This window comes from Haemaphysalis longicornis, unplaced genomic scaffold, assembly GCF_048455015.1.
Source record: "Haemaphysalis longicornis isolate Haplotype H1 unplaced genomic scaffold, Haemaphysalis longicornis Haplotype H1 scaffold_12, whole genome shotgun sequence".
NCBI lineage: Eukaryota > Metazoa > Arthropoda > Arachnida > Ixodida > Ixodidae > Haemaphysalis > Haemaphysalis longicornis.
In genome coordinates, this window is record NW_027526225.1 from 115,820,485 (window position 1) to 115,843,584 (window position 23,100).

Below are 23,100 nucleotides of genomic sequence, written 5' to 3' on the forward strand. Positions count from 1 at the left end.
TTGGCTGAGACGCGAAACGACGTCATTCTTTAAAGTTATCACGACAGTTGCGGGAACAGTATGAACCCGGCCTTATCTTCCAAGAGGCACTGCTGGTTGAGTAAGAAATATATTATTATTTTCAACCAAAGCTCCGATAAACTGTCAGCTAACCTATAATTGTCGTTGTCGTCTCAGCGGCTAATTATCATAAAATTTGTTTTGGGGTGTTCCGACAAAACAAGTGTTACAGCCCTTTTACAGGCAGGTATTCCGTATCGCTTACAGCTTCCCTAAAAACTAACTATGGCAAGTAAATGTGATTCGGTGTAATCATAACGTCATCCTCGCGGCCAATTTCAGTATGATGCTTAACATGATACCTACATAGACTCAGCGCTAAGTCATTCACCAGAAAGCTTGCTTCACCGCAAGATTAAATTTGGCAACGCGACTTTTTTCTATGCAGCCCGTCGACGGACGCAGTTTCCGACAGGTAGCCTAAATAGCTCCTCTAAAGTAAATTTATTCGTCGACCATTACATGACTTGAAAGATAAGGTTCATTCAATTATGCGCGCCGGGCAAACGGCGGGCGCGGGCTACGTATTTTGAAGCGCTAGTGATAGTAGAACGACGGCGATGGTCACGCGGCGCCGCCGCGGCTGCCGCGAATATCAAAAGCATGTCGCGGGCAAGCGAGCGATGAGAGATGCCCGGTAACAAATAAAGGCCAGGCATGCGCAAAGCGCGCCTAGCACACCAGCTGCTTGAGCCTCGACCCGGCGTTCGCTGGCTGCAGATGGCGCAGCAATGCAGTTTTGCGCCGCTCGGCCACGCCTGCACGTCCCGCAAACTTTTGCTGGCGACTGTACAACTGCACTTGAAAGGTACCGGTACGCTGCCCTCTTCGTGTGCGGCCGCTCGGAATCGCGACCTGATACGACCTGCCTTCATGGACCGACGCCGCGAGCTGTTTTCGGGCTTTCAGCAAGTCTTCCGGAACGCTTGGTAAACAGCGAACAATCGCCGGACACGACCTCCAAGCGGAACAAACACGATACCGCCCGTATCGGGAGCGGACTCGGTTGATCTTATCGTCGCGTGATGAGGCAGCATGCGGCCGAAGTTGTTTTGCGGAACCCGCCACGGTGGCTCAGTGGCTAAGGCGTTGCGCTGCTGAGCACGAGGTCGCGGGTTCGATTCCCGGCCGCTGCGGCCGCTTTTCTGATGGAGGCGAAGAGCAAAAATGCCCGTGTTTACGACATTTCGGCGCACGTTAAAGATCCCCAGGTGGTCAAAATTAATCCGGAGCCCTCCACTACGGCGCGCCTCATCGCCTTCGTTGCGTCGGCGCGTTAAACCCCACAATCAATCAATCAAGTTGTTTTGCGAACGCGGTTCTTGAGATGCGGCGTATACGACGGAAAAAAATGTGAATCCTATAGACCTGTGGTAAGGTAGCAGACGGCTTTTCAAATAAAAAAAAAGCAAAATTTCCACACGGCTTTCGAAAAAAAAAACGAAAAATTTCTACAGGGTGCCAGATAAACAAACAAGTCCGGAGGACAGACGAAACGCCGGTCGATACGGTCCATGCACGCTCGATCGAGCGCACTATCCTGGCCGACCATTGAAGCCAGACCACAAGGCGGCTGAATTTGCGCGCTTCCACGGTAACGTGAGTTTCTACCGCTTTGCTTCCTGGTTCCTTTTTTGAAAACCTACATACCAGCAATAAGTCAGCGGCGAAGGTCAAAACTACACAAAGAAGCACTGCCCGTTGGAAACAGAAGGAAGGGTTGCGAGGTAAAGTACAAAGATAAGCGCAAAATGTGGTGTACACACGTCTTTGCACTATCGTGCGGTCGAAAGTGCGTTGGCCTCACGGGGTTCAAACGTTCCTCAGCGTCAGCACCATTGGAGCGTCAGCAGTGGCAACACAGCTCACCTCACCTCAGTGGCTCACCTCAGCTCAGACTGCATGCCGAATTCATGCCTGCACACGTGCTTTCAACAAGTGCGTTCGGCGAAGCCAACCGGGGAGATTATTAGAAGCGGCTATTACATGGCTGCGACAGAAGCGCGGCGAAGCCAGTGTCTGCCGTGTCGACGTCACGCAAACGGAAAGGCTTGATCGGAAGTCACAGCGCCAGCAGGCCTGGACACGCACCGCTCCCTTGAGGCTGTGCTGTCCAGCTGCGATCAGCTTATGTCGCAGCCGCCGAAATGACACGTCCTGGTGATACGTTACTGAGCACGCCCTTTTTGAGATTACCTTAAAAGGAGCTCGATTATTATTTCGCCTCCTCGTCTATGCTTCAGTTAACCGCGTAGGGGACAGGGACACGTATGGCGATCTTAAGAGGTATACAGTAAAAGCTGGGTAATTTCAAACTTCATTAATTCGAACCGCACCATTTGGTTCTTTCAAGCTCCAAAAACGTTATGTGTAAAAAAATCACGTTAATACGAACGCGAGTAGGTTCCGCCACGGATGATTCGAAATACGCGCCACCGCATCGGCGGCTTGGCACTTGGTGTACGCGGTCAGAGAAGCGCCCCTGCTGGCTACAAACGAGGCTGTCTCCAGCGGAACGGAGCGAAGAACGGGCAGAGAAGGTGAAAACGAGTAAAGCCGGTCGAAAAACCCCCGTGACGGCCGTTTTTGGAGACGTACTGTTTGTGGACTATGCGTCGATGAAGACGCGAGTGCTGTGGTGTGTGGTGCGCGACAGACAAGGGCCGTCATATCTCAGGAAGGGCAGAACTTCTGTTGCAGCCAATGGCCACAGGGTGGAGGAGGACTAAGCACCATTTCTGTCGTCCATTCGGAAGTTATGACCGGATTGAATGCCGCCGGCTCCGTCTTCAGTTTTGAAAAAGGCGAAGAGGAGGCCTTCCGCATCATTCGCCCGCTAGAGCAAGAAGTGCTGGCTGTCACGTCGAATTCAAGGAGGAAGACTGCAGCCACAGACTTTGTCAAACATCAAGGTGTTGACGCGTCCTACTGCTTGCCAATCGCTGTATACTGTTGTTCTTTACTCTCATTATTTCGAACTTTCACTAATTCGAACTGAGACGGCTTCTTCTTGGGGTTCGAATTAACGAGCTTTTACTGTATTCCTAACTGGAACCTCAGAGAAACTTAAATTGTCGCTTTGTTGCGCTTGCACTGCTTCTGTCGCATGCTGAGAGTAAGTAAGCACCTGTAAATATAACGTTGCTATTTAAATATGCCCTTAATTTAGCAACCATTGGTTGGAAGTAAGCGCTTGTCCGTGGCAGATATCTTTCCGTCTCTCGTTAAATTTTGGTGCTCCTCACTGTTCCGGCATGCAGTGCCGACGCGTCCAGAATCTCGCAATAAGTGCACGCTCGGGCTGACCACAGTTTTGCAAAGCCACGCTCCTTTCCGTAACTCCAGAGGCATTCCGAATCTGTCGGTGACTCGTGGCGGTGAACAATAGCGGGCTTCGTTGCACGGTCGACCCGAAGCTTCATTGAGCTGAATTGAATAAACCGCATTTCGCTCGTCGCTTTCTCGCAGCAGACTTACGTGGCCCATGTTGCTGGTGGTGTGGCCCTTAGTACAGGGCGCCGCTGGCTTGCGCCGCAGCCTGCACGACACGATCTTGATTGATTGATTGTAGGGTTTAACGCGCCGACGCAACGCAGGCGATGAGGCGCGCCGTAGTGGAGGGCTCCGGATTAATTTTGACCACCTGGGGATCTTTAACGTGCGCCGAAACGTCGTACACACGGGCATTTTTGCATTTCGCCTCCATCAGAAAAGCGGCCGCAGCGGCCGGGGGTCGAACCCGCGACCTCGTGCTCAGCAGCGCAACGCCTTAGCCACTGAGCCACCGCGGCGGGTGCACGACACTCTTTAAGAGTACGCTGAAACTGATTGTTCAGCTGGTCGACTATTTTTTTACGTCGGACTTAGGCGTCACTCGAAGCCGACTACTGGAACCCGCCAAAAGGCGAAGTGTTGATCGGTGGAACACATTACAGCGCGAAGGTTGGCGTAGACTAAGCGACAACCCTGGACAAGCGCTGTCTTCGTCTTAGTCTCGGTCTACCTTCGCTGGAATGCGTTCCATAGCTAAGAACCAAGTTTCCCACCAATATATTTTTCTGCAGCGGAGTGCAGAGTTCAGTCAGCAAGCTTCTGCTGCACGTCCTGCGCTGTTTGCGCCGGACCGACGCATGCGCGGGTATAGCGTTATACAGTTCGAGCGTTGTAGATGGGCCGAGGGCCAACCCGCGGGGACAATGGCACGACAACGACGCTTGACTCCAGCACAAGAACAAAGCGATGTGACAGGTCCGTGCGCACCGGGACAGAAACAAAGACGCGCCGGCATATACGGACGGCATCAATCGCCCAGCACGAGGAACAAAGGTTCCGGGTGGGCGGCAAAAGCAGCGGCGCAAAATAGCCCCCTGGGGAACGTCGGTCGTGTGCCCTATAACCAGCCTGGGAAGCCGCACTGGAATAGCCCCTTGCCGGTAGCGTGGAGGCGTGCTTGACCGCGCGGTGATACCGCTCGAGTTAACGAGACGCACGTGCCGTTACGCCCCATGCAGGACTTGTTCGCTTCTCCCAACGCACATGTCCTTCCGTGCGTAATAGCGCACATATCCTTTCTCCGCGCAGCACGTTCTTTTGTGGTCTTGATTGGTTGATTTTTGAAACTTGGCTGCCGCCGGAGCTACAGCAGCGGCGGCGGCTGTCGGCGGCATCGACGTGGTGGCTTCGTGTCCCCACGGCGTCGATCCCGATAGCGACGAAATACGGCGGTTTGAAATTGGTATTGCACGAAAATAAAGCGTGCCGCACAACCTGCCGCGGTGGCTCAGTGGACATGGCGCTGTGCAGCTGAGCCAAAGGACGCGGGTTCGATCCCGGCTGCGGTGGCTGCTTTTCTGACGGAGGTGAAAAGCGGTTTATCCCGAGCCTTCTCCTTCGGCACGTTAAACCAACCAATCAATCAAAGCGGCGCACCGCTGAAAGTCTCAGCGATGGTTTTAAAGGGGCAGCCAACCTATTTTTGTGTATTGTAAGCTCTCTATCCGAAATGAAAGGGCGTCACTTAAAATACCGTTAACCGAAACGGTTTTCCTATACTTTAGAAAGTTCGAAAGCGGAAGATTTGTACCCACCAGCTAACGAATGCTGGCAACCATGACAGTGACCTGCGCGGCAAAATTCTTTTAATTGTACGCAAGATGAAAATAAGCATTTAAAAGCTTGTCCCGAGCTAAAACAAAATTAAAGCCGTTCCACTCAACGTGAAAGCTGTCGTAAATGCAGAGCAGTGATTCGCCGTAACGGCCTCTGGCACCGTTATCCGCTTACTGCTACTACCCATCACGCTCTTCGCCTCCCTGTCTCACTTCTCTCTTGATGAATTGAACGGAGGTTTGTCCAAAGCAGTTCAAATTTACCGCCTTCGCAGTGCTCGCGCGCCCCCTGCCTGGAACGAACAGCGCGAGCGGTTCTCGCACGTGCCGGCACCTTACTGCGCAGTCCACAACGCGTTGTTTTTGGCGGTCACTTATTTCGCTTACTATCGTAAAATTGGGCCCATCTCCAGTGTTTGGGGAGTTGGTGGTAGTGAATGCGTTGTATCAGCAGCTTCTTGACGTAGTTTGAATGAGTCAAGGATATAAGGCGCGTTCGTAGCCTCCCATTCTGTGTCGGCTTTGTGGCGCAGTGGGTAGAGCACCATGTACATTGCGTTCCGCCCGCAGGGTCGAGGGATCGAAACCAGGCGCCGGATAGTATTTTTTTATATAGTGTGAATGAGTCAATGATATAAGGCGCGTTCGTAGCCTCCCATTCTGTGTCGGCTTTGTGGCGCAGTGGGTAGAGCACCATGTACATTGCGTTCAGCCCGCAGGGTCGAGGGATCGAAACCAGGTGCCGGATAGTATTTTTTTTATATAGTGTAGGGGGAGGGGTGCGGACAACGACGGTGCGGACTACCACTACGGACGTCAACGCGGGTGACATCGTGAGTTACTGAAATGCTCTGCATTTAAAAACTATAATAAAATTCGGTATTTCCTGTTCCTTTACGCGGTTTTTGAATCGCGCATTGAAAACGACTCAGTTTGTATACGCACGGCCTCCGCTATCGGCTGCAACGGCGCGCCGCCGGCAGCCGATCGCGAAGGCCATGGTATACGCGCGGAAGTGTCATGTTTAGACACTACATGGCGCCACCTTCCAGATTTCCGAAAGTTTGGTGCCAAATAATGATAGTTTCCTTCAATTTATTTAGAAATTACTTGAGAGAGAGAGAGAGAGAGAGAGAGAGAGAAGACGGACAGACAAGCTTGGCTTGGCTTGGATGGCTGGCTGGCTGGGGGGACTGAGAAGAGAGAGAAGTGTGCGCTCACGAACATCAGGCGCGAACGCTCTGACCCCTTGAACTTTATCTCTGCCTCCATCACTAATATTAGTCCAGCCTCCCTCGCCGCACAGTATAGTGAACTAGAATGATCTAGTGGCGCGAACGGCGAGGAAGGGGTGTGCTCTTCTGTGTAGAAAAAACCAGGTGGCGCTGCTGCGCCCTCTTCGAAAGGCGCCGCCGCGGCAGTCGCTACATACTTCAGGCGATCTGCAGTTGTTATGGCTGTGTAGTAATTAACCTTTACAAAAAAAAAAAGCTACTCGCGTCTGGCATCCCCGTACCTTGCTAGGAACGTTTTGTTGCAAATCTGCCAGTTTGAGCGGTAGGGAAACGGCTATAAATCGTGTTGTTTGGTGTCGTCTGCTACCTGCGCAGATGATCGATACGAGCGTACGCGTTCGATGTGCTGCCGGCGGACAACTGCTATGTTTAATTCTTTACGAATGGATTTACTTTTCTTGTATTTACTGTAATAAAGTCCCGGCATGAACCTACTCGTGAATTTGCCTCTACAGAAGCAAATTATACCCAGTATTCACGCGTCCAGTAGCACCCGGCTGATTTTTTCAGCAGCAAAGTTTGCAATGAACAAATCACCTTCAGAGGAAGCTTTCCCCAGGCACTTAGGGCTGAATGCGGCGTTAGCACGTGCAATACATCACTAAACCCCGTAGCCGTCATGGCGGCCCTTTGCAGGCCGAACTGCTGTCAGCTTCTTGCAGCACACTGTTCGCAACAGCTGGGGAATCTATTTAACCGCTTCCGCATAACATACTACGAAAAAATGTTTGCGCCGACACTTTGTCGTCATGTGGATAGAAGAGCACGGATTTCTCGTGAAAAACTTCTAGCTTTTCTTCTCTTCGTATCGATGTGGTAGCGAAAAGAACGTTTCGATCGTCGGCAAAATTTAGCCGGCACCAGAGCTTTGAAGGAAGCTTGACTTCTTGAAGATGGCTAATTGTGAAAGCATCCCATTCCACATAACTTGCTCCTTCATTTGACGAGCCCTGCGGAGAGAGAGAAGCCTCGTGGTGTGGCTGGCGCACCTCATCTTTTTCGGCTCTTCAGCTTTGTCGTGGCTTCTTGCTGACTGCCGAAACTGGAACTCTTTTTTTTTTTTTTTGCCGGCCTTTTTCTTTGCGGCTTCCGCCTGCATGCTCCGTACATAATTCGACGCACAGTAGGCAGGATGGTAGGTACAGCACCTGGAGCCAGTGACAGCTTCCCGCGTGCAAGTCGCACTTCACAGCCGTTTATTACGCGGATTTAATGCCGCAATATGCACTCGGGCTCAAAGTGGCGCTCACCGACGGCTAAAGATATGGTCAAGAGTTTGTCCAGTCTTCCCCAATTTTGTTCGCACTTTTTGCGCAGTTCATCGTCCATTGGAGCGGCGAACAAAGACGCCTTGGGAGCACCTGGGTAACCACTGTGACAACCCGGAGCAAAGGAATAGGTGTCCGTCCTTCGTTTTGACATACCCGGCGCCTGTCCAACCTCTATTCGACAGCACTCGCAATAACTATTTTTCTGACGATTAGATACCCCTTGCTTCTGTAGGGGAACATCACGGAAACGTAAAACACTCAGAAAATGAAAGGCGGCCTCAGCCATAAACAGACGGAGAGTCTGTCCGACCGCGCGCCGCCAACGCATCGCACATCCGCTCGTATCGTCTGCGCCGCTAGCAGACGACACAGCGCTACTTTGTAGCCGTTGCCCGATGGCTCAAACGGGTCTGATAAGCAACAAAACGTTCCTTGAAAGGTACAGGGACAACAAAAGTGAGCATCTTTCTTCCATAAAGGTTAATTACTGTACCACACTAAAAAACGGCAGCGGCAATAGCTGGCGAGCGCCCCAAGCAACGGCCCGTTCAACCGCGGTACCGTTTTCGGAGAAGGCGCAGTGGCGCCCCTGGCGGCGGTAGACGCGCTTTGCTTCAGCCGAACGCGGCAGAGCGCTCCCGTTCGCGCCACTGGATCAAGACATTCTAGTTCACTGTACCGCACAGCATAGCTCTGAACAAGAGTGCCCAATGGACAGCAACTTCAATCACGCATACTAAAACAGAAGCCAACGAGCGCGCAAGCGGACAAAGGTATAGCGTTCGTGATTGAATTTCCCGCGACGCTGAAAATGTCCACAGGCACGCAAATCGTACAATCACTGTCAAGGGTTTCCAAGACTGTGCCTTAGAAATACAAGCGGTGTAGCAGTGACCCCGCGAATTCATAGCATCCAGCATACACGACAGTAAGTCGGCGTAGCTCCCAGCCGACAGAAACGTGTACACTCGTTCAGTGCGTCGAAAAAGACGTGGAGAAGGTTCTGTGACTCTTTAGTTGCATGCTCTGCGCTAAAAAATTCTGGTCACACATCTGGATGGACGCTCGCGCAACCTTGGCCCTTCCAGACGCAAATTTTTTTTACAATGTCCATGACCGATTTTACGACCACAAACTTGCATCAGTGCGGATTGCAGGGGTCATGCATGCACTGGTCCGACGAACACAATCATCGGGGGTCTGTCCGCCGCTGCACGCCGACTAAGCCGATGCGAGTTTGCTTAAAACTCATTTGCTGTTGCTGAACTACGGGCTCTCTCCTTCCACGCTCCATCGAGTCTCCGCGAGCTTCACAGCAAGCGGCAGCCTGGAGCTAGTAAAGAGGCTTGAAGCGTAGCCGCATCTCGCGTTGTAGGGCGCTCATTTCTTTCCTAGTCCGCCGTGCCAAGCGAAGACGCGCTGCAAAAGACCGGTTTTGCATTGTTGTATAAGTGTACGCATTCAATGCACGCGCGCCCCCTGCAGTTATCAAGTAAAAAAAAAAGGAAGCAAGCTACCAAGACTTCGTGTTGTGTTCATGGTCCTTGCTCGTGGGCCAGGCTGCCGCCTCGCACAAGCTTTCAATGGCGCCCTTCGGTCGTAAGCCAGGGTCTGACGGTCGGAACCCGCCCCTCGTCACGATATTGCGGTGCGTGCGAGCGGCATCATCAAAAACACCTTCTAAGGTAAGGCGCAAGACTCAGCAACCCCTCCTTATTGCAGGTCTCGTAAAGAGATTGAACCGTATATGTGCTTAGTTTTACTCTGGTGACGCGTTATTTTGATCATTCATGGGAACGACAAGAAAGCCGGCCGACGACCAAGCAGCCACCATAACCAAGCCTCGATGATAGCCTTGATGGCTTTCTTGTCGCACAGGAGCTGCCTCGTCAGCCGCCTTTTAAGGCTGGCTGGAGGAAGAAATACGAGCGTGCAAGAGAGAGAACGAGAGGGAGACCGCCGCTACGAACAGCAGCCCCGTCCCGACGATTGCCGTTTCAGCAAACGGGAAGCGAGCGGGGCGTACACGACGTGATACGACGGCGCTGTTTGACTACAGAGACTGGCAGCTGCTGTTCGCAACGCGCTGGGAGGCGACACCGCCAAGGCCAAGAGGGCCCACGATTTACTTCGCTCCCTTGACGGAAATGGGAAGAAGGTACGTGGCGAGCGAATAGCCGAGGCGGAGAACACACCGGCATCGGGGGCGGCATTCTCGTGTTTGTCCGTTTTGTGTCCGATCTATTGTGACGTACTTCCAGTTGTAGGCGGGCTTTGGGTTTACTTTGGCCCAACTCTTCTTGTAAACACATTTTAAACGACTGAGCCTATTTTAAATTATCTGTTAGGCGTTTATTGTTCCGCCAGCGAACCAACAACACGGCGACGTAAAATCGTCTGCTCCAAATCGTCTGCTCCGACAAACCGCGGCTCATAGCTCCGCCGTGCTTGCATGGCGTCACATCCGGGTGTTCACTTTTAGCCAGTCAGGGCTTGCTCAAAACGGGTACTTTTGAAATGGACACAAAACGGACAAAACACGAGAATACCGCCCCCGGGGCACAGCGGATCCCGGAGCCCGCGTCTTTCAAAATAGCCACCGCCGACAAAGATGCCGTCGATAGACTGGAAAATGGTTTTCTCCCGCGTCTGCGGTAACCGTGCCCCGCCATCTTTAGCGCCACCTCGCACAGCGCATTTAAGTCAACAATCCTCGATGCCTTGCACACGGTGGCCCAACACTTTATTGTACGGTGCAGCGATTAGGATTCCTGGCTCCATTCATCTCTTTACTGCTTCTGTTCTGGGAGCTTCAATGCCAGTGACCTACTTTACGTCGTTAGAGGGGCGCTGAGGGCGAGCCCGATGGAAAGCGCGACGGGCAGACGAACTCGCCGGCGTGTGTGCGTCGGACCCCATGGCCGGGTGGTGGAGATTAAGGGAGATAAAAGGATGGGATTTTCCGAGATGCTCACAGGCCCGGGTACTATACCGGAGCCGAACAACGGAACCGAAGAGGTCAGTACTACGCATGAGTGATGATTTCACACCGAAGCCACAAAGTAGAGACTTGTAGAGGTCGTCTTGCCTGCAATGGTAACTGCACGCTGCGCATGCGCCTGTGTGACTGCCACGTATACGTGCAGCAAGCGTTCGAACGATGAAGCATACAAGAATAAGAAATCTCATGCCATAACAATGCCCACAATTTGAGAAAGAAAAAAAAAAGAGCGTTGACGAGCGCCCGGATCAGCGGAAAACGGCCACCACAGTAAGCAAAACGCATACAGAACAGTGCTGACAAATAAATGCGAGCGCTATTTCGAGGGCGGGGTGAGTGGGGCAGGGTCTGTGTATATGTAGAAGGCGCGTGCATGCACGCACAACAAGCGTCCCCTTTTGGGTATGCATATAGATATATGCGTGTGGCCTACCGTTTTCGCCTGGCACAGCCCGACCAGAGAACACCCGAACGAGGTCATCAGAAAAATTATGACTAGGAGCTGAAAGAGAAAGGGAGGCACCCTCACACACTCGTACACTACACACACGTTCACAAGCACACTTGCACTCGTTCTATATGGTAGAGTATAGATGTGGACATAAGACGAACATGATATTTGGCCATACACTGCTTATCGCGATATCACCCCTCTCCCCCTAAAAAAGCACAAAACGTGCCTGCCAAACAATGGCCAGATATTCGCCTTACATGTCCATACAAGCACCGTATATGGACCTTTTAGAGTAGAATCGTCGTGTGCTGTCAACCGAAAATTATTATTATGATTTTAATTCTTAACTCAAAGGCGTGACTCAAGGTCAAGTCATGGATGGAGATGGTGGTAAACGAGGTGAGGCTGTCTATATCTTCTTGTGTACACACATGACACTTGCGAAAGTCCACAGGGACATGACAGTCTCACAAAGCCGGGCGTGCAACTCTTCCGCGCGCGTCAAAGCCAACCAGATGGTTGATCCTTAGATACGGCGCCCCTGATAGCTCCTCAGGCACATGTATACTTTCGGTGCGCAGAACGCCAATTCAAACTTTTTGATTGTTGTGTTCATTTTCCCTTTACAATGGCCCCTTCTTTGCGTCCCTCCATTATAAAACACGCCTTACGCACTACTGCGAAACGCCAGGCTCCACTCACGCTTGCTAATCCCTTCCCTGTTGAAGCCCGCTGAGCATTTCCCGTTGACTGAGCTGCCTCGCGGTCGACAGACCTCGAAGACGCAACATGCCCAAAAGAAGCAGCTCGGAACCTGTATACGAAATCAAGCACGACGGATCTCTCTGCTGGCCTCATTTACCGACTATCGAGCGCTAAGCAAACCAAATACAAGACGGGGCGTCCTTCGTCCCCTGCAGCGTTGTGTTTGTTTTGAGCGGGACCCTTAAAAAATCCCGGGCCATCTCCACTCAGGTGAAACCTGGGGAGGGGCAAGCATGCAGTGTATACGCGTACTCTTGTCGCCTTGGCATTCTTTCCGACGGAGATAACACCGTTGAGGGGGTGGGGGGATATATACAGCTTTGTTGTAAATGTCCCTTGTCTTTGAAGCATGAAGCTCTCCAGCACGAGGTGTAAACGAGTAACCCGGTGTTTTAGTGCCGTGACTACATGAGACGACGATTACGAGGACGACAGGAGACTCCAACAGCCTCTAAGGGGCTTCGCCCCTAAAATTGAGTGCACTCAGCGTCTTCCCGCTCGTAGACGTTCACTTACTCGCTCCTGCCTCGTTCGCGGCTGCCAGATGCGCCATATCGCTGCTCCAGTCTACGCGTACTATAAAGTTGCAATCGCTCTTGCTTCGTCTCAAATTCTCGTAATCATTCATCTCAGCCTCACGGAGGGACGCTTGCGTCACTGATATCAATCCGGGTGGCAGGCAGCCGGGTGAGCGGTCGTTCGCCTACATCCCTTGCGTGTTCTTTTTTTTCGTCGGAATCGGAAGTCGAGTGCGAGAGATCGGACCTAAAAGCGACGGGAGAGGAGTGTTTGCACATCTCTAATCGAGGCCTTGAGACTACTTGGCGGTAATGCAGACCCCCATAATCCCGCAAGGTACATCAGGGCACTCCACCGCTTTAGCTTCAAAAATATTTGTGGATCCACTCTTTTTCGGAATCAATAAATATATGAAACGTTCACACGATCAGACGTCACAGTACAGAAATAAAGACGCTTTCTCCCGTGTGTTTTCTTTTTGTTGTTGTTGTTTCTCGAATTCTGTGTCGAAATATTTCGGAACTTAACTTTTAGCTTTATTCGCCAAATGTCGCGGTCGCGAAAAAAAAAAATCAGTGTTTACGGTGCGCAAAGCAGTGACGCGGAACACACGACGGAACACACGCCGCCTTTCTTCAACAACGGCGCTACATTAGCTCCGGCAACACACATAAATAGCAAATGTGCCACTTAGCAAAGTTTTCCCCGGAAATCAGACAAAATGTAATTACTGTCCGCCTCGTACAAGCGCGCCAAGCCTTCGTATGCTGTACTACACGTGGCCACTTTCGTATAGTAATACCTGCAGGGAAAGGAAATAACGTGCACTCGAAGCGTTTTCACTCTTCTTACTTAGATAGTTGATGCACTGGCTGAGCGATAAAGCGCCTGTCTCGGCGAAAAAAAGAAAAGGGGGGCAATCTCGAGGCAAGCCTCGTTTTCTACCGCGCTGGCAGAATATGGCCTTCCCGTCAGCACCGCGAATGGTTTGCGAGTGCTGCGTTCGGCGCGTAATATCCGGGAGAAAATGGTGCGCAGAATTGAAGGCAGACAAAAAAATGGGTTAGCCAAATCGTCGCACTGTTTATTTTTAACCTTTTGTTTTTTCTGGGCCTGTTTCGCGCTAGTGCGTCGAGTGGAACTGCGTGTACTGCATGCACACAACCGTTCCTTTTTGTGTGTACGGAGTCTTCGAAAGCGCCGCCGTTTCTTGACGCGCGCTCCGAACTTTCCGGGTAAAAGAAAAAAAAAATTCTGCTTCAAGGCGTCCGCGTTGGCCGTGAGGAAATCGATTTGCGCAAATGTTGGGAGTCGAACGATGGTACATTGTGTTCGTTCTGTGCAGCTCCGCGAGAAGAAATACGTGCGTTTGAGAGGGTGTCGACGCTGTTGTTTCTGGGTAAAAAGGAACAAAAGGATTCACCAGCAAGGGCCTAGGTCCAGTTTTTCCCTCTGGAAAGCTTGAGAACTTCGCCAGACGAACTGTGGACGTCTCAAATAGTCCAATTTTTCAATGCGAAAGCCTTAGATCTTTATGTTTCAAGCACGCGCATTGTGAGGTTCAGAAATTCGTGAGGTAAAAAAATTAGCAGTGGCTTAGCTCGGCTATGCCAAGATATACGTAGCGTGAGCTAAGGTTCAGCTGGTTATTCTTAGCTTTGCTGGTTGTCTAGGATTAGCTTGATTATCATGCTTACTGCTGCTTCAATGACACACGCACCGTATACGCATTACGTGACACATGTATACTTATCAAGCGTCTCCGGCGCAGCGTCACCAATGGCCCCAGAGCTAAGCTGGTTCCACAGGCGCACGCCGGTGTTGCTGCGACGCACGAGCCATCGGATCCACACCAGGCCACCCCTCGCATGATCGTCAAGTGGACCGGGCCGCCGCGTGCGGAACGGAGGTCGGCGAAGACGCTGGGCGCGTCGGGTGTGAGAGAGACGCCGGGCAGCGAGCAACGTTCTGTGCGCCGTGTGACGTCACTGCTCCTCGCGCATGCGCAGCGCGGCTCTCCAGGAGCCACGCGAGACTGCTCAACCTTGGCCAGTGTAGCTCACGCTACAAAAATTAGGAGAGCGAGTTGGGGATCGCGCGCCGGGAAAGAGAAACAGCGGTGCCAGAGAAGGATCGGAAGGCGGCCCTGAGAGAGGCTGACGAGCGCAGCGCGGGAGGAAGGTGCGGTATACCTGCCGCACGTGCAATACAAGCCACCTTCACAGGTGGCAGCACCAACGGGGGCGAACTTAAGCGTAGCTTATTTAGTGGCTCTAGGTCCAACTAAGCGTTCGCCTTCACATTCACAAGGAGTTCTAAGCATCCGAAGTAATTGTTTGTCGTACAGCTTGCTTCAGCTTGCCACATGAGTAAAGCCTCGTTGGAACTAAATCGCTTTACTCTAATTCTTCTACGATCCTAACTGCAGAAGAGGGAGAGTAAATAATTTCCGCGTTTAACGAAGCACCACTTACAACAAAGTCATTTTCCGGTCCCAAAGGTTTCGTTTAGCAATGATTTCCTGCCTACTAATGCAGTGACAGAACTTATCAGCATCGGTTGGAATTAGAACCAATTAACCTTCATCTTCTTATCAATTCATGGTCTCTTCATGGGCAGAGATGTACCAGAATGCCAACTGGTGGCGAGTTTTCAAATGTATTGCACGTAGAGCCTTGAACAAAAAGAGAAGGGTGCCAGGCTTGTCAAGTTCAGATGCGAACACGAGATTGCAGGAGGGGTGGGGGTGGGGGGATAAGCCTGAGGCCGGTTGTGTTAGGTCTCTTTGCGCTTCCTTTATTGGCCCTTAACCATGGTCGTATTTATATATTATATATAAATACGTATATATATAATATATATATAATATACATAATATATAATATAATATAATATAATATATAATACGTATATAATATAATATATAAAAATATATATAAATGTATATAATATACATGGGAACGGTCATGCCAAGGTTAATGTGCAGATCGACTTGGTGAGCTGCTTTGTCTATTCTTCGTTGGGGAAAAAAGAGACAGCTGCACTTTCTTACTGAGGACTACAGTTTCGGATTGTCGGTTGCGGCTGCCTACAAATAAAGCAGCGCGATTAGCGAGCGCAGGAAGGGTTCACCTAAACGCTGCGCGGTTTCGTGTTCCCGTTTCGTTCTTGTCGTTAAACCTTTCATTAGTCATGAATACGCTCGAACAGAACTCGCCGATAACAGCCACCGGGAACGCGGTCGTTGCGTCAGGTCGGTTCCGATGTGTTGACGACGGGAGTGATGAAGCGTGCGACGAGTTCGGCGCTCCTTCTCCGTCGCCTGCGCCGCATCTCGGGTAAGGAAAACTTCGCGCACGTTGGTTTATCCGATAAGTGATGTTGCGTGTGAAAGTTGCAGACAGCCCGTTCAGCAGAACTTCTTGTTGGATAAATCGGCGCTGACTTCATTAATTGTTCAACTCAACCACGACCACCATAAGAGAAGAGGGCATACACGCACGTGAAGGCGTCGTACGCATCTTTTGTGATCACCATTTTCGCGCTCAACAACGTCTAAGCTAAGTCTGCGGGCAGCTGATAGCATTGCTTTGGGTCAACTTACCGGCACAAAGTTCTGATAATAGCGTTCTCTGCTTGACGAGGTTGCCGGCCGCATTCGGTCACCACAGGCGCATTACTCCACCGAGTCGGCGCCCAATCTATGCGAGAAGGTGGGCAGGTTCAGCAGGCCCACATGTCCCTGTCACTGAGCGCGCAAACCTTCCCTTACCCCTCTATTGCACCTCACAGTGATTCGACTCCTGCAGACCAGCTACCCTCCATCTTAACCGCTCGTCCTCTCTATCTTGTCCCTCGTCAAAAGGGCTCCCGCGTCAGCAACAAGGAGTCGTCTGCCCAAATCACGGCCCGCCTTCGCCAACCGCTCTTCGATTCCCCATCTGTCTGCCGTCCCCGGCACGACGTCGCCTGGCGTAGCCTGGTTACGACTGCTCGTCGCTGTCGGCTTGTTTTCTCTCCGACGCCACGTACGTGCCGCGCAGTCACACGAGAGAGGCCATTACTGCCCGACAGCCAGTCGCCGAGTCGTCGACTGCCGTGTCCAGCTTTGCGGTCTGCAAAACAGGTTTGGCGGTGTCCGTCTGCTCATCCGTTGCTTTGGAGCTTTGCTTTGGCTTGAATTATCCCAGACGCGCCCCTGCATCTACTCAACGTCCACGGTGGATGCCTGGGAAGAGGCGCCCGCTCGTGAGACGTGCGCTGACAACAATAGACCGGGCGGGTGCGCGTCGTCGGACGGGATTGCCGTAATTAATTCGTGCGGTCCCCCAAAGAGGTTGTGCGCCGCTTTTCCTGCAACTTGTGTGCTGCGAGAGAAGAGTTGTGGCCGCGTGCTCCAGCGCTGATGCATAGCGAGCGAGAGAGAGAAACACATTTATTGAGTCCTGTGGTTTAGCGATGCGTGGTGGCCGCCGGTTGAAGTCTGGCGGCGACGGTTACAGCTCTTGTGACCACGAGTGTTTGCACGTCCAGGTCCGAGCTGCCCAGCGCACGCTCCCACTGCTCATCACTATTTACACAACGGAAGGGATCTTGGGGGCATGCCCACATAGAGTGGAATAGCGACAGGTGTTGGTAAAGAAAAGTCAGAGACGAAGTCGAGCTCCCGGTTAGTAGTTCTAGATGGTACAATAAACCATGTCATGACGAAGTTCTCAGGACAGGAATCTGGCTTCGTTGTAAGCGATGTTTTGTTAAAAGAGACGATTCGCTCTCAGTGCACTGAAGTGGAGACCACGATACAGTTTCGAATAAAGCGATGTTTCGTCGTAACGAAGGTTCATTGCATTTGGGCAGTACTGTCCTCGCGACACCTGCATGCACGCCGCACTCCTGTGGTGAGCAGTGGTGTAGGCCGAAACGTCACCACCGTCACGTAGATGACGTGTCACCCTTTCCCTAAAGTCCAGTGCGATGCTCCCGGTATTGCGTAACTACGCTGCTCAGGATGATGATCCACTTTTGTCCGTGTTTTAATGCGTTGCATTCTTTGTCGAGTACCCCCACAGCCAGGAGCGTGTAACGCCCCGCATTCCCACAATACTGCAGATTTCGCCAAAGTTCCAAATGTAATCGTTAGAATAACGTAAATGGAAATGATTGGTCAAGCGAAATTTTGAAAAACTAAAAATAACAAAAATATAAAAAAATTACGGAAACTGTAAAAGCGTACACCACATGGCATTTCCACAATAATGTAGATTTAGCGAAAGTTTTACCTGTAATCGTTATAATAGCGTAATTGGAGATAATTGGTCGGACAGGATTTAGAAAATAAAAATAAAAAATCTGGCTGGAAAAAACACACTCAAGACAGGCGGCATAAGAATGCTACGCCTTAGTAGATAATTCTCTGAATATCTGCAGAATTTTTTACAAACCTCAGAGGCACCGGGAAATCTCATAATGGAAGTAAATGATCAAAGTATCAAAGGGACCATGAAGACAGTATCTAACTGTATTCAATTTGAAGGAACTAGTCTTTGGTAACTCGCTCACCCCATTTCCAGCTACGACAGACCTTTTTTTTTTATTTTTTAGGAGTGCTGAAACGAAATTTTTGTGTTACGTTTTTTTCGCGGCTAGAGGTTCCTACGAGCACACTAATCATAGAATGGCACATTAGATTGTCGAACGCAGCATAAACAATTACCTGCAGCTCCGTTTATTCGTGTCAGTTTCGGTTTCGATAAAGCGAACACCGAGGCAGCCGCCATGATAGGACGGCGCACTTGACGTCACTGTTCTCGTCACGCCTCAGCCGATGCCGGTCCGGGCGCGCGCGCCAGACAGGCCAGACCGGCCGTATAGTTAAACGTGACGTCAGTCCCAAGAACTCTGACGTGGTGCACAAGGCGGAAAAGCGCGCGCCAACAGCACCGCGGCCGCTCGATACGTCACGGGAGCCCTGACGTTGGCCGTTCGGGTCAGCTTGCTCAATGGTGGGGCTCTTCGATTTACAGTGTTGGACTCACCGCGGACTCCCCGAGAAGCAGTCCGGCATTCGATTTTCACATGTATCCCTATGGATTCGGGGAATCCTCGGACTACCCGCGGACTATCCGCGGTGAGTCCGAGACTGTAGATCGAAGAGCCCCGGTGCTGATGAGAGAGAGAGAGAGACTAAACATTTTTATTGTTTCTTATTAAAGAGTCCTTAGGGTGGCCTCCTCATTCCAGGAGTCCATTGGCACGGGCCGCGTCTTCTGCCCTCTCTACCAACTTGCGCTGGACGTCGAGGGAAGAGCTGGCCAAGGCGCTCTCCCAAAGCTCATAGGTGTGGAAGGGATTGGGCGGGTCAAGTGGGCTTTGTGTACAGCCGCCGACCATGTGAAAAAGTGTTCCAAACTCCCCGCAGAAGCGGCACAAACGGGGATACAGGGTGGGGGCTATGTGGTGGTTTCTGCTAGGGTGGGGGTAAGTATTAGTTTGCAGGGCACGAAGTATTCTATCGTGACCCTTGGGTAGTTGTTTGTGCGGTAGGGCGTACGTTTGTCTTTGGAGCCGATAGTGCGTTGTAATCTCATGAAACGAGACTAGAGGAAGCGGACGCAGATCTTCTTCTTCAGGTGCTCGGCCGGTCAATGAGCTTTATCGTGCGCGAAGGGGTTAAAATTGATTTAAAATACGTTTTACTGAACGGTTATGGTTCAAACTTCCCAGGAGGTGTCCCCCATATACAAACGAAGCTTTTTACATAGTTATCTGAGCTTTCAAATTCTGTGTCAGTACTCCTTTAACAGAATAAAAAAACGCAAGAAATATTGGAAAATTTCAAATTTCGTACCACAGTGACATAATGGGCCTCCTCGATTATCAGTCCCGGATCGTCCGCGGACTGCCCGAGACGCGATCCGGCGCTCGATTTTTCCAGGTATTCTTATAGGACTTCCGGTCTGAAGGCAGTACTCGGACTGCCCGCGGCACGTCCAGGGCTGGTAAACCGAGGATCCCCAATATGGGAAGGGGTGACGCAATATGGGCCAGCACCGCAGCATAGGGCCTCCTCGATTATCAGTCCCGGATTGTCCGCGGGCTGCCCGAGACGCGATCCGGCGCTCGTTTTTCCCATGTAATCATACGGGGCTTCCGGTCCGAGGGCAGTACTCGGACTGCCCGCGGACCGTCCAGGACTGGTAAATGGAGGAGGCCCATAGTTATCGCTGTGCCAACTGGACGTTAGCATTCCAGTGATACCATTAAAGGGAACTAGAGGCCCCATTGCAAATCACCCCCCCCCCCCCCCCCCACCGTTCTTTGGCGGTGGCCCCGGCGTCCACCAATCCAACAAACAAGATTCTGTGACGTCATAGAAATATCGCCGGAAAGTGGCTGGACAGTCACCGCTGCTTCACCTTCCCCCCTTAGTACCTCGATTATTTGTCTGAAATTTGCGGTAAAATTGGAATCCCTGCCATCCGGACGAAGCAGCCTCTTTGATGAACCAAAGATGCATTTTGTCTTTAATGATCCCTTTAATTACCCTTCTAATGCGATAACCAGCACCGAGCCGGATGTGTGTGAAGCCTGGGCGAAAGTCGACAGATGTGGCGAGGAGGGTGGAGGGCGTGGAAGGCCTCTCGCCCTGGCTGCCCGGCGTCGCCCGCGGTGCTGTCCTCAGCTGTTAACAACCGTGCTGGACATTGCGAGGACGATCAAGATGGCCTAGTCGTAATCATGCGAATACTTTCTTGGCTACCAGTGCAGGTTTCAAGGGCCTGACTATCTGTCTCTCCGGTCTGCTATCACAAAGTGCGCTCGAATACGATGAAGCAGCTGCCGTTAGCGTGGTGTATGTGAGGGCATTATTGATGAGTTCCTCACAGCTTCTGACAACGCGAGGAGGTAGAGGACTCCGAGTGCACGGCACCCTGTCGGGCTTGGCGCGGCCGGTACGACTCGTTGGTCGAGTACATTTCCCGAGGTACGACAAAGAGTGTGTCCTTATTCCTCTTGGTTATCAAAGCCGTCCAACAGGGTGTGCTTGCTTAGGGGCGGCAATTGCAGTTTGAACCATTCCCTTGGTGTTCTCAGTAAGTGATTTCTCTCTCTCTCTCTCTCTCTCTCTCTCTCTCTCTCTCTCTCTGTGCGCGCGTATGTGTGTGCGCGTGCGTGCGTGCGTGCGTGCGTGTGTGTGTGTGTGCGTGCGTGCGTGCGTGTGTGTGCGTGCGTGCGTGCGTGCGTGCGTGCGTGTGTGTGTGTGCGCGCGCGCGTGCGTGCAATAGAGAGAGAGGGGGTTGGAAGAGAATGCCGGTATGCATGCTTTCGGTGTGACGCGCTCAGTCAAGTTATTGTTGTGGAAGGCGGATTTGTTTGGCGGTTAAGAAGTCCTCGTGCGCCCGATATAGCAAGTTCAGCAAGTCGTGAAAAAAAAAAAAAAAAAAAAAACCAAGGCCCCTTCTTCAAAAGAAAGGCGGCTAAAACGCGAAGCTTCCTACCAGTCGACCTGAGTCAAAGTCCGAAATCCAAACAGCCTCGACCGTGTCGAGATGGCGCGATCGCATAAACGTCGGCCTCATAACGCAAGAAAGCCAGGTTCGATTCTGACCACGGGAAGCGTTCTTTTCTTGAGGTGCTTGATGCGCCTTTTTAAGTGCAATGTAAAGTTTGCGTTCTTGTAGCGCGTTTTGAGCGACGAACGGCGCCATCGGTAAGGCGCAGAAAGCTTCGCATTAAAAATAGTGTAAGAGACCTTCAGGAAGCGACGTCGCTCGCTGACAGAGCACGAAAGACGGACGCCTCTTTTTTTTTTTTGGCGAGCGCGCAGCCAAGGGAGCCCAGCGTCAGCGACGATGATGATCATGTAAAGGTGAAGAAGATGAAGCATTACTGAAAAGGACGAGAGGTGATGATGATTACATGTTGTGGTGTGGGTCTGATATAAGACGGAGATAAGTGACCCCCATTTCTGATAACCAGTGATAAATTGGCGCCTAAATCAGCTCCCTTCGGCTACTACTTACTACATTCTGACTCTTTTGAATGCCTCAATTCCCTCGATTGTATTACTAGTCATCGAGGACGGCTGCTTTGGGCCAGGCCTGAACGACACTCACGGATCGTCGGATTTCCCGAAGGCGTAAACATATGGCGGGCAACGCACGACCTGAAGTGTTTTGCAGTACCACGCTGCATCGGCCGGCTGCGAAAACACAGCCTCACGCTCCCCCACACTGCACGCAACTAATAGGCCCACGCGCGTGCGATGCGCCGACACGTGTACGCGAGAACCATCGCGACCGACTCTCGCCGAATAGCACGGAATCGTTTCCTGAAAGCGTGCGTGAATATGTATGCACAGCAGCTCGCTTCGGCGCGCACTGCTTCCTCCTCTCCCGACAGCGCGAGTCACCGCCGTGGGTAGTTTGATAAGTGCACGAACGAGTTTCGAAGCTGAAGGCTCCAGCTTCGCGAGTCAGTTGGTGCTTCGCGAGGCGCGCCAAAGTTTAAAGGGACCCTGCAACACTTTCTTCAAATATTTTTGAAATCTTAAATGCTTGCAGAACGCACACCCAGTACTTAGATTAGGGGGTCACAAAGTACCCCAGACAAAAATTACTGCTTATGCCCACCAGATAACTTGGAAACTCGCTCAAAAGATTTTTCTCTCTTTCCCGGTCTTGACGTTCTTCGACGGCTCGAATTACGTCACTGAGACCATGTAGCGGCTGTTGGCCGGTTTTCTTTCAGTTGCAGCAATGAACGCTTTTCGATAGCAACTCAAAAAATAAAGCCACAAAAACAAAGCAGAAACGCAAGCCGTATCTGGTGCGACGAGCAAATCGCGCAGTGCCGCTCCGTACTGGATACTGGATACTCCGTACTGGCGATAACTGTAGCTTTCGCAGTGTTTCCAGATGTGAAGGAAAGAGTGAAGGCGTTTATCGAAAGTGTTGCAGGGTCCCTTTAAAACGACGGCTACGGGAGCACACCCGAAAAACTACCGTTTTACGCGTTCCTCGCGTATATTTGTTATTCCCAATTGTTTTGAAGCGTGAATGAACTTGCTAACGCTACACGACGCAAGCACATAACCTAAGTACACTAAACCTTCGTTGCAACGAAAACCTCGGAGCAGGAAGCTGGCTTCGTTATAAGCGATATTCCGTCAAAAGTTGGTGTGCCTTACACTCTATAGGCAGGTGGAGACCGTGAAACACTTCGAATAAAGCTAGATTTCGAATAAAGGGGTTTACTCTAACAGCCTGTCCGGATATATATCCGCACGACCTTTAGCTTATATCCGCATTTCGCGAGATTGTCAATCTTCCTCCGGTCGCGAACAAGTGACACCAACGCGTGTTCTTGCGCTATGTCGATGACCGCTGCTGTTCTAGCGGTGCAGCGACGTAGTCCTTCCGATGTGCGCTTAAAATGCAGACGGATGCAGCTGGGATTACGGCCATCAGACGGTTGAACTCCTCCACAGCGCGAACAGCATCGGCATGATAATAATAAAAAAAGTACCAGGATGCAGTGAGCTTACACTGTTTATAGGGCGTTTAACGCGGTGCTCACGGAACCGAGATCGCTCAAGGGCCTCCAGCAGCGACTGGGACGAATGCAA

At 51.5% G+C, this 23,100-nt stretch overlaps 1 protein-coding gene and 1 long non-coding RNA gene across 3 annotated transcripts in view; one reads left to right on the forward strand and one right to left on the reverse strand.

Moving 5' to 3' along the window:
- The window catches only part of LOC144163337 (gamma-interferon-inducible lysosomal thiol reductase-like), a 74,951-nt gene that overhangs the window by 20,348 nt on the left and 31,503 nt on the right, over window positions 1–23,100 (reverse strand). The window contains exon 2 of one of the 2 annotated variants that reach the window (XM_077694273.1): window positions 11,169–11,237. The exons of the other annotated variant lie outside the window; for it this stretch is intronic. Within the exon in view, the coding sequence (XP_077550399.1) occupies window positions 11,169–11,237 (69 nt within the window). The remainder of the gene's footprint in view (window positions 1–11,168; window positions 11,238–23,100) is intronic. 2 annotated transcript variants of the gene reach the window in all.
- Window positions 9,285–23,100, forward strand: part of LOC144163338 (uncharacterized) — a 52,050-nt gene continuing 38,234 nt past the window's right edge. The window contains exons 1-2 of the long non-coding RNA XR_013320889.1: window positions 9,285–9,419; window positions 9,613–9,892. This is a non-coding gene — a long non-coding RNA (uncharacterized LOC144163338). The remainder of the gene's footprint in view (window positions 9,420–9,612; window positions 9,893–23,100) is intronic.